Consider the following 12,291-nt stretch of genomic DNA (forward strand, 5'->3'; position numbering starts at 1 on the left):
TGTATTGGATTGTATTTTTAATGCATTGTATCTGATCTGTGCATTAGTCTAGGATGTGTAAATTAGGCCAGTGCATTTGTGAACCAAACTAAATTCTCCTCTGTTCTTATGTACCACTAAAATGATCGGTTATTTTATAATTTGAGAAGATCAAACTTCTCCATACTGAAGGAAATCAACCCTGAGTGCTCACTGGAAGGACAGATTGTGAAGCTGAGGCTCCAGTACTTTGGCCACCTCATGAGAAGAGAAGACTCCCTGGAGAAGACCCTGATGTTGGGAAAGATGGAGGGCACAAGGAGAAGGGGGCGACAGAGGACGAGATGGTTGGATAGTGTTTTCGAGGTTACCAGCATGAATTTGACCAAACTGCGGGAGGCAGTGGAGGACAGAGGTGCCTGGCGTTCTCTGGTCCATGGGGTCACGAAGAGTCGGACACGACTAAACGACTAAACAACAACAACAACCACAATTTCACATACTTATTACCTCAAATGTTAACCCCAGTCGCCATAAATATCTGCAAGACTATGCACAATGCTTCAGAATTCAATCTGTGGAAATGGGCAAGAGGCCTGTGGCAAGAAACATTTCCTTAAATGACTTTCAACCCATGCCTGTGGGAAGTACCATGTCACTGACAAAAAACAACAACACCCCCTGCAGATACTAACCTTCTGATCCTGACTATAGGCCAGAATCCAATCCTCCTGTTTGGGATGGAAGAGCATGCTGTGGATGTAGAAGTTCAGACGGTATTTTTGATAGGTGGCGCCTTCATCAGAACTGATCAACAGGCTGCTCTCAATCTCAGGGTCAGTAAGCAACATAATCTGTAAGGATCAAGCAGAGGAATACTGGAGTTTAGGATGAGGATGGTCGAAGAAATAGCTAAAACCTCTAAAGCTCTAGGGATTATTTTTTTCTTCATGAAAGAGTATTCGTTTTAGTGAGCTCCATGGCTGTGCAAAGCAACACAAGCAAAGCAAACAAGTTGATACAAAACAAAGGTGACCTTCTCAAAGGCAAAGGGATTTTATAACTAAACATCCTACTTATCAGAACTTCTCCAAATACTTTTGTAATCCGGTCTACTCTAAGTTCTTCACTGCGTTCAGCATTGCTACAGCTTATTGTAATTTTGGTAGTGAATGGGATAGGACAGGTGTGCCCTATAACTGCATTTTGAGCAGGAGCTCAACAGTTTTGCATTACAGAAAACGCTGCTCAGTTTTTGTTTGGTTTCTACCGAACCCCCCTATTCTTTCCAAAAGTGGCATCGACTGAGTAAAATACTATGCCACTGAAAAAATGAAACTTTGAGGTCACTAATGTAGTGTTACTAATTTAGAGACTGAGCACTGTCAACTGGAAAAGCAAAGGTTAACTTCTCTTCTTCTGAGATTTCACTCATTCATTAACACATGAGCAGCACAAGAAAGAGAGGGCTGTCATCGTGATACCAAACACATTGCTCAAAACTCCATAATGAGGGTAAAAGTGAGAGCTGAGAAGTGTCTTAAAGTGGTAAATAAATAATTTAAATATATATATATATATAGCAGAAACTGGAAACCCTGAATACAGACATCAATGTTTTTGGGGTGATTTCATGGTAGTCCTACATACACTATCGATATGGATAGCTGCTTGTATTTCCAGAGTGATTCCTAGTAATATAGGCTACTGTGTCACTATCAACTACTTGACATGCCTACTGTCTTTCTCTACAACAAAACCGGTTACATTCTCAAATGCAGGAACTTTTCCACAGATCTGGACATCATTCTAAAACACCCGAGTCAACTTGCTAAGTGAAAAGTATTTCACTCTCAGCACTTGAAACCCTGGAACACAAACAAAAGTTTATCCTCCTTCACTGTGGAAGACTGCCATTGTATTGTTTCTTGTCCTTCCCCTGGCCAAGTGTTATTAAAGTTTCCCAAATCTCACTTCTCACTCACAGAAATAAGACAGGATTCAGATTGGATCAAATGAATCACATCAATGACAAAGCTGTAACTGGTCATTTTAAAATGGAGAGACTGGTTTGATCTGCAGGACTGAGAGTCGGTATATAGAGGGCACTGGACTCTCACTCTTCTATGCAATGTCTCTCCAGAGCTGTTTATACATCAGGGTGCAAATGCGCACAGTTTGCATATATCTGACCCATCTGATTTTATGCTGGATTTCCCCTCCTCACATTATCTGCAAATCAGGAAGATCCAAATTCAACAGTGCAAAAGCGCAGGCAGCTGCTTGGATGGAGGAGACCATGTGGATGATGTGAAAAAGTATGCACAGATGGGATATATAAAATCTACATTAAACTGCTGTGTACACCCCACGTCCTTTCTGTCTTTCATCCATGTTCCTCTTCTATTTTCCTCTCTACTTTGAAACTGTGGTCATGTCAGCCCATCTCATCTGCATTCTGCTTTCAGGAATCCGGATAAACAAATTATAAGTATTTTAATCCGACCAGTGTCATTTCATATAGCTAACAATACAGAATCCACAGAGGTGAGATGCATACATGGGGCAGAAATGCACATGCAACCAGAACTGGAGCACTTCTTTCTGGCAAAGTGGCAACTGCCTTTCCAAATGAACAACAGATTGTCTCTTTGGCAGTGGGAGCTACTATGGCACCAACATAAAGCCTTGGCTATGCATGCTCTCTGCTCTCCTGCATGCAGATATCAGTTCTTTGGATTTTGGCCACAGTTCATTGTGCCAGTGTACGTGCCTGCAAATATACAATGCACTGAAACAACGCTACATATCTGGCTTCTCTAGGCAGAAACTGTATGAATGGTGCACAAAAAGCTCCCTCAGCAAGATGCACCCATTGGCACAGATATTAAATAGGCATATATCAGCATGACTTCTTGTTGGATGATATATCAGCAGGGCCAATATTCAAAAAATGAACAGACAGATGGTTGAGTAATTCCATTACCTAAAACAAAATTAAAACTGATGCATATTAGCAGTTCGCTCAGCCCACCCAACTAAGTAATTAGCATATTTGTCTGCCTATTTTACACTTCTTTTGTATAGGTATGCATGCATGGATATATGCATGTCCATGCAAAAGCAGGCACACATGTACAGGTATAAGTGTTATGAATATATTTATTGAGCGATGTGAATTTTCTATATTTAGTCTTCCTTTTATATTATCTGATAGTGTCTCCATTCAGAATCTGTGGGCTGGAAATTCTGTAGCAGGGGGCAAAAGCAAAATGTTCCAGATATCTAATCTAAACTGAAAGCCACCCACTATAGCAGTCAGAATGCTCATAGTATGGACATCTGTAAGACCTGGCGAAATCAGTTGAGGTATATAGTTCATTACATCATCATTACAGATCGTGGCAGAAACTTGCAGTCAAGTAAAAGCCACTGAGTCCTGTTAAGTCCCATGACAGTTAAGTCCAGTCACAGACGACTCGGGTTGCAGCGCTCATCTCACTTTACAGGCTGAGGGAGCCAGTGTTTGTCCGCTTCCGCAGACAGTTTTTCCGGGTCATGTGGCCAGCATGACTAAGCCACTTCTGGCGAACCAGAGCAGGGCACGGAAATGCCATTTACATTCCCGCCGGAGCAGTACCTATTTATTTACTTGCATTTTGACATGCTTTCAAACTGCTAGGTTGGCAGGAGCAGGGACCGAGCAATGGGAACTCAACCCGTCATGACTGACAAGCCCAAGGCTCAGTGGTTTACACCACAGCGCCACCCGTGTCCTGTGATAACATAATGACTAACAAATAAGGATGGCATAAACTTTTCTGGACTCGTATCTGCTTCATCAAATGCATGAAGTGGTGTGCAAAGTTTGATGGTTATGCACATGGTTGTGAAGGGAAAATAGTTGCCAGTGGTGGGTTCAGAGGAAAGTGAAGTGTAAAAGCTGAGGACCGTACTGGTTACATTCAAGTTTTACTATATACAAAGTCATTAGTGATGTTTATAACAACACAAACCATTCTCAGCCATTGAGGATGCTTCAGGTACCCTTATTTATTTGTGACAATCCTCCTACTGTTTGTAGTAGACAAGAACATGGGGGTGGGTGAGAAAATAGCCATGCACACCCCTTGTCAGAAAGAATGCTTAAGATAGAGCCCATAAAAAATGGAATTTGGTCAGATTTAGGACTCATCCAGACTTTTGTGTTGTGTTTCTAGGCACAAGTCTGTGTCCAAGCAGGGGTTTTTCTATCCTGTGCTTTCCCTGGGGGGAAATTCAACGTTTTACTATTGAATTGGAGCAAAGAACATTTGGGTTTCTTTGGGGGGGTTTTTAAAATACAAAAGTTAATATTTTGAACTTGCATCTCCTGACTTATGAGAATCAACCCCTTCTAAAGGAGGCACTAAAAGGAAGTCTGCATGAGCCTTAAATTGACCTGACTTCAGAAATCTAGTAAAGAGGGGTCAAACATGTCAAAACCTCCTGTAAAAGAGAAATAGAGAACAGGAAAGGTTGGGAGGGTGTTTTATTTATTTATAAGATTTCTTAGTGGCACTTTGCCATAAGGTCCCTGGGTCAGTTATGCTATTATATACAGTCATTAAAAACAGATAAAATTGTTAAAATTATAAAACAAGTAAAAGTGTTCAAAATGGTCCTACCAAGCACAAGATCATAGCTGTCACATTCCAAGGTAAAGAAATGCATCTTCAATATATAGCAAAGCTATACTAAGAGGATGCTAGATGCACCTCTGGGGGAAGAGGTGTTTAAGTGGTTTTTTTAAAAAATAAGATATTTATTAAAAATTTTAGAGCTACAAAAAGAGAAAACAAAAAACATCATTTTAAACAAAAAAAAGATAAAGTACAAAAATAAAAAAATAAAAAAGAAAGAGCAGAGAATTAAAATCCATTAAACTAAAAGAAAAAACAAGGAAAAATACAACAAATCTTCCCATTACTTATCTTTCATTAGCTTATTTCCCTGACCTCCTCGCACCTCCCTTTTTTGTATTCTAGGTCAATTATCCATTTCAGCAAATCCTTTCCCTCTTTTCGAATTTTTGTCCTGTAATTTATCTTGATATTAATATAACTTTACTTTCCCTCCTTTTACCAATTAACAGTCTGTTTTTTCCTAGATCTTTGTAACATTTCTGCTAAAATCACATAAATGCATTCCAACGTCATTCTAACATTAGTTAATTTTGCAATGTTTCTGTGAATAGTCTTTAAATTTCTTCCAGTCTTCCTCCACCAACTCTTCTCCCTGGTCTCGGATTCTGCCAGTCATTTCCGCCAGTTCCATATAGTCCATCACCTTCATCTGCCATTCTTCCAGGGTGGGTAGATCTTGTGTCTTCCAATACTTTGCAATAAGTTTTATTGCTGCTGTTGTAGCATACATAAAGAAAGTTCTATCCTTCTTTTGCACCAATTGGCCGGCCATGCCCAGGAGAAAGGCCTCTGGTTTCTTCAAAAAGGTATATTTAAATACCTTTTTCATTTCATTATAGATCATCTCCCAAGAGGTGTTTAAGTGTTGTTGACAGAGAAAGGCCTCTTTCTTCAGAAATATTTGCATAAATTTATGCTCAATCCATTGATTAACAAGTCATATGATTAGTTAACTAATATATTTAATAGCCCTGCCACAAATTCAGGGGAAGGGGCTGACTACATGGACTATATTTCTTTTCTGATTCAATCATATGCAGTCCTGTATGCAGGAAGGCTGAAAATTCTGAAAGACTATGGTAAAAACAGTGTTTTTTTCTGGGGGGATGCAGGGGTACACATACCCCTAAAAAATTGTGAATCTAAGTTTGGTCTCATTGAGGGGCAGTATTTCAAAATTAGTAGGAAAATGAGAGTACCCCTAAATGTTTTTTTAAGAAAAAAAGCACTGGGTAAAAACAAACAGAAACAAAAAGGGGTAAATATTTTACTTGAACAATGCAAATTACTCTATCAGACATATTGTTCTGGCTTTTGTCACATTTGCTGGATACTGGCTGAGAAAGTAATTTCTGAATAATATGCTGTGCTGCTAATTGATAGTAAGCACTTCCCAAAGAGAGTATAAAGCAACATGAGTGACATCTGTCATTTTGTTAATGAACTAGTTTTATGTGCAGTCATGCTGTAATAGATGAAGCAAATGATGGAAAGTTTGGGTTTTTTCCCTTTGTTATTATGTTTGGAAATTCTCTTTATTGTGATAATTTGTGGCTATAATTCTATGCATGCTTGAGTTGCAAACCAGTGGGTACTTTCCTCAGAATTACTGTACCTTAACATAGATCAATATATTCAACTGTGAGTATATGCTATATTTTTGTGCTTTCCATCTCCTCATCTAAGTTTGCACAGGATAGCAGCTCAAAAACTGGGCTTGCATGTACGGCATGGAAGTCTCCAGTTAAAGAGGCATTTCAAAAGGAACATCTGTTCAAAAGGAACAGACCAAACAGGAAGGGAGGAGTATGTAGCAGCATTATACAGGTATATAAAAGGTGTGTGCACTTGCGAAAAGATCCGTGACTCAGAGCATGGAAGGCACATTGAGAGTATGGGTAAAATTGGTGGGAGAGGGAAACAGTGACCTTGCTGTGGGTGTCTGCTATAGACCTCCAAGCCAGACTGAAGACTTGAATGATGCCTTCCTACAGCAGATTACCAAACATTGAAAAAGGAGATATCTAGTAGTCATGGGAGACTTCAACTACCTCCAGGGCCTGATGAGCTGTGCCTAAAAGTACTAAAGAACTTTGTGGATGTTTGACAAAGGAAGTCTCACTGAAATAAATAAAGCTTAGGTTGGGGGTGGATACAGAGCAGTGTTTCCCAAACTTGGGTCTCCAGTTGTTTTTGGACTACATTTCCCATCATCCCTGACCACTGGTCTTGCAGCTAGGGATGATGGGAGTTGTAGTCCCAAAACAGCTGGAAACACTGATATAGTGGAATCTAATAGAGCTTGCATATGTGCTTTTCCTTTACAGAATTAGTGCATTCTTTTCTGAGTTCTGGGACCCTTTCCCATTGCTTCATGATGGAAAGCATTTGGGGCACAGCTATGGTGAAAAGAAAAACCATGGGGCATATTACAAGTGCATAACTAGGTGGAATGGGATCTTTTTAAGAACAAGGGCATTTGAGAAGAATATTATGAGAGAACATGTTATAATGAGCAATATAAGTCTATGAACTAGTCTCCCAGAGGATGTGGATATATGATTCGGTGTTTATGAGGCTTAATAAAAATAAATGGAGTAGAAATTCCTGCAGCTACGGATCTCCCTGTCTGTGTAAATCCCTCATTCCCCATGGGTTAAAACCTACTCAGCAGCTGTCTTGCCATCAGTTCACCCATCCTCACAATGTTCTACAGATAATGAACTCTGTGTCACCCTGGGCAAATCTCTTGTTAATAATCTTGGCACCATCCGTGCATACTCCAGCCAGGTCCAGCCATTTTTATGTTCACTTTGTAATGTAGTAAGTGATGCATCCAGACCTTGCTGCAAGGAAGGCTGCACTGGTACAAGGAGTGCTTAACCTCTTAGTAACTAGAGGAAGATGCCAAAGACTGTCCACAGAACATTGGAAATAGCAGGAGGACAAAGGAAAGGGGTGCTTATTCTGGGAAGCTGCCAAGTCCTGCCAATTTCCTTTTTTTTCCCCTTCAGATGATAAATCCAGCAGCACTGAACTGACATGGGGAGGGAAAGGGAAAGGAAGCAGGATCATGGCAGGCCCCACATTCCACACACATTCAGAACACACCACATGAGCATGAAACAAGAAGGATTCCTACAGGCTTGATGTGCCTACAGTTTGTATGCATCTACAGTCTTACCCAACAGACCCCATGGGCCAGAACTGTGACCCAACCAAGAGTCATGCCTTCAGTGCAGCTGGTCCAACTCTATCAATTTCACTCCCATCAAGTCATGGCCAGTGATTCAGCCCAGGTGGGCTTGTGCAGCTCTCCTGGCTTTCTGACGTTGTTCATCACTTCCAGTTTCTGAGAGGGGATGGGGAAGGGTGCATAGAGCTCAGTGCAATGCAGGTGCAGAGTTGGCAGTGATGGAGCGGTGCTGCCATTGCGCCCACACTAAGCTCAGCTCCCTGCTGCCTTGCTCCTTTCCTTTTCAGCAACTAACAGGGATGTGCAGCATTGGGAAGACAAGAAAGCAGTGCAGTCAGGGGCGTCTTACCCATAGGGGCTAGTGGCACAGGGCGCCAAGTTCTGGAGGGCGCTAGGGAAGAGGCGGAGGCTGGACGCAGCGCCTCCCGGCATTAGCTCACCACCCTCGCCCTCCTCCACCATGCCACGTCGAAGCAGCGCCACGCCTGGAGCCTCTGCCTGACATGGCCACCACGGCACAAAGTGCCGTCCTCCCTAAAAAAGGTTGGCAACTCTGGAAAACGGGCGGGGGGGTTGGGGGCACCGGAGGGATCTTTGCGCCATGGCGTCGGATATGCTTAAGATGGCCGTGAGTTTAGTCCTATGCATGGTATCCTATCAGCTGCTATTCCCATTAGAAATTAGGCAGGCACAATCCCTATGGAATTTCAGACACCAGATTAAACCACTTTTATTTCAGGAGGCTTTTGTACTATGAATGTTTTTTCTAATGTTCCTATTTTCTGACGCTTTAATCTGCGTTTTCCATTTTGTGTGTATGTTCATTTATTTGCAGCATTCATATCCCACTGTTTATTCCAAAGAGATCAAGGTGGTGTGTGTGATTTTCCCCCCTCCTCCTCATTTAATCTCCACAGTAGTCCTGTGGGCTAGGCCAGGCTGAGAGGCAGTGACTGTCCCAGTCAATGAATGAATCTTTATTTGCGTCAGCCATCAGCCATAGCAATAAAACAACAATATGATATACAAAGAATAGAAAGAAAAAGTCAATTATATAAAATACATTTTAGGGTTTTGAATCAATCATCAAATAGTGGATCTTATTCTGATTGCCCCAGCTGAAAACCTTGCAAGCTTTGCTGTCACCAACTGTCCCAGTGAGTTTCATGGCCAAATGAATATTTGAACCTTAGCCTGCCAGGTTCTAGTCCAATGCTCTGTTTTTATTTACAGTATTTATTAAATGTTCTTCATTGAATATTTTCCATCCCAGAGCAGGGAACAAAGTAATAAAGAGAGAAAAACAGCAGGCAAAAACCACAAAATCATAATAAATGGGTCCAATAAACAACAATTTAACAATTCTGCTGTAAGGTAGAAAAAAGAGCAAACAACAATAACAAAAAATAAAAATTCTGATTTTACCAAATTCCTAGGTAAAAGCAAGCACGAGACATTCAAACAGATTGAAACAGATTAAACAACCAACCATCTGAACAGCTCACATCCTATTTTCCACTTATGGCATTCCACTCCCTCTGTCTCTGTCTTTCACTCAACTAGGGCCTCACTCTGTGCCTACAAACTCTCACTCTTTGACTTCTGAGTAACTTAGCACCTTTTGCCCTCTCTCCAACACATCCAGATTCTCACTCTAAGTGGCATGAACTGTTGCGCTGAAGCAGCTACTGCAAAAAAGGGGGATAAAACTAATAGGGGGTGGCAATAAGCCACAGCTCTCCCTTCCATTCTTGATAATAATAATCATAATAATTTATTATTTATACCCCGCCCATCTGGCTGGGTCTCCCCAGCCATTCTGGGCAGCTTCCAACAAAACACTAAATACAATAACCTATTAAACATTAAAAGCTTTCCTAAACATGGATGGAACTCGCAGGCCTCAAGGTCAGAAAGGCTGCCAGGTAAAGACATGCAGATGGATGGACGCTGAACACTACACCACTCTTGCATGTTTCCTTTTTCTGTAAGCTACTTTGAGACATACAGAGAAAAGTGGAGTAATAAATTCCTTAAATAAATAAATACTTAATGAACATAGAGCAGCCTGGGACCTATTGCCACACTCCTGCTCCCCACCCACATGCATTTTAGTATTCCTAGATTTGTCTTAAAACGGACTCTGAATATTTCGTAAAACAAACAAACAAAAACAAAACTAGCCTTTGGCGTTTATTATTTTATTTAAAAGTATTTCTAAAGCACTTACTATTTAGTATCTCTAAGCTCTGTACAAAAATGCAAACATAAGAACAGTTAAAATAGTAACATAAAAACAGAGAATAAAAAGAAAGAAACTTTGTAATAACAGGGTCCAGTCTTATCGGACAGGAAAAAATATATTCCTTATTTTATGTACGCTACCTGAATTTGCATTATGTTCTCCACCGGGATGCCAGCCATGGCCAGTCTAATTGTAAGATTGTATCTTCCTGCTTTGCTTTTACTTAACACCATGAATGATAATAACAAAGTGCAATGAAACAGTCTCAAAGAAAAATTGAGTAAGCCGATAGCCGGGTACTATTTCTTTCCATGCTTGATAAATAGTGGGTAACTAGAATTATACTTCCTCTGGATTTATGGCCAGATCAGCACTGGTAGATTATGATGGCTTTTCTGCCTCTTAAATACAAAGAACACAGTCCTTTATTAAATAGGGAAGTTTAGAGGTTTTTTTAATCTCTTGACTGTCCCAGCAGAGAGAATTAGTGGGCTACGTAGAAAGAGATTTAAATGAACTCTTTTCTTTATGGGAGATCAAGCGATGCAGGATATGTTAAATCCACTTTTTCCTGGGTTAGGGGAGTACATAATAAGTCTCCTGCTCGACATAAAGTGGTTTTTATTATTGTTGTTGTTTTTAATATATGTCTATTGTGGCATAAATGGAATTGTTAGTTTGTTTAACCCAGGCTGTGACAATGGCCATGTTACAGAAAACCAATTTGTCATTTCTGGATGATAATAATAAAAGGTGCTATACGTTCAAAACAAATATAGAACAAAACTTCAACGCAGCAACACAACCCAAACTTCCTATTTTAGGAAGGCTGCCCATGCAGAAGAAGCAGCTATAACTCAAATTATTCAGAGTACACAGGACCATGAACAATGGATTATTTTTTAATATGATGATCAATATAAAGGGGATTATGTGTGTGTGTATACTGTATAAGAGAAAGCAAGAGAAGCTTGAAAGTGGTTTAAAGGAATGCATGGATCTATTTGCCTAAGGACATGGTAATCCCTGATGAGAGTATTTGTGATAGGTGGAACAAATAGTTGGAGACTATGGAGAAAGTCATGTAATTATACAGTGGAACACTAGTAACCTGAAAGAACTGACTGCCTTAGACTTGAAAGGATACATGCACTTGCTCTATTTGCCTGATTACCTCTTCCTACGCTTATATTAGCCTCTGGCAGCCACAGGCAACCGGCAGTTTGGTGCCGTCTTCCAGCTGGGATTTAACTTTGGCTTGCTAACACTAATAAATTCATTTGGAAAAGCTGAATCTGCTTTAGCCCTGCATCTGACACAGGGCATTTGTGACTCAGTCTTTCGAAATCTGTTGGTACCAGATGTAGTGATGGTACAGTCTTAGAAAACATTAAAGAGCAGGTCTATCATGGGCTGTTAGTCATGATAGTTAAAGGGAACCTCCATATCTGGAAACAGTATGACTGGAAGGTGCACTCTGAACATTTGTTAGAAAGGTAGGGTGTATATGCTGTAAAGACACAAATGGATACTGGTTGTTAGGGAGACAAAGGGAGGACGTCTGTTGCTTTCATGCCCTAATTGTGGGCTTCCCTGATGCATCTAACTAGCCATTACAGTGGTACCTTGGTTTAAGAACAGCTTAGTTTATGAACAACTTAGATTAAGATTCTCGGTAGTGGCGCCCACCCTCTGGAACGCCCTCCTAACAGATGTCAAAGCGACGAACATCTACCTGACATTCAGAAGACATCTGAAGGCAGCCCTGTTCAGGGAAGTTTTTAATATGTGACATTTCAGTGTATCTTTTATCTTTGTTGGAAGCCGCCCAGAGTGGCTGGGGAAACCCAACAAGATGGGCGGGGTACAAATAATAAATAATAATAATAATAATAATAATAATAATAATAATAATTAGAACACTGCAAACCCGGAAGTAGGGTTTGGAAGCAGAACATGTTGAGTGTGTTCCATTTGTAAATTGAGTCCCCTGCTGCTATGGGAAAAGCACACCTTGGTTTAAGAACGCTTTGGTTTAAGAACGGACTTCCAGAATGGATTAAGTTTGTAAACAAAGGTACCACTGTACTGGAAACACAATGTGGGGTTTGATGGATTCAGGTTCTGGGCTAACTTGCAGGAAAGGGCCATAGCTCAATGGTGGAGCATTTGGTTCACATGCAAAA

The 12,291-nt window shown here is 40.6% G+C and overlaps 1 protein-coding gene across 5 annotated transcripts in view; it reads right to left on the bottom strand.

The window, feature by feature from the left end:
• Positions 1-12,291, bottom strand: part of SORCS1 (sortilin related VPS10 domain containing receptor 1) — a 368,116-nt gene that overhangs the window by 129,012 nt on the left and 226,813 nt on the right. For all 5 annotated transcript variants that reach the window (XM_081912031.1, XM_081912030.1, XM_081912028.1 and 2 more), the window contains exon 4: positions 675-833. In XM_081912031.1, the coding sequence (XP_081768157.1) occupies positions 675-833 (159 nt within the window). The remainder of the gene's footprint in view (positions 1-674; positions 834-12,291) is intronic.

Source organism: Podarcis melisellensis (genome assembly GCF_964234715.1).
Source record: "Podarcis melisellensis genome assembly, chromosome: 5".
Lineage (NCBI taxonomy): Eukaryota > Metazoa > Chordata > Lepidosauria > Squamata > Lacertidae > Podarcis > Podarcis melisellensis.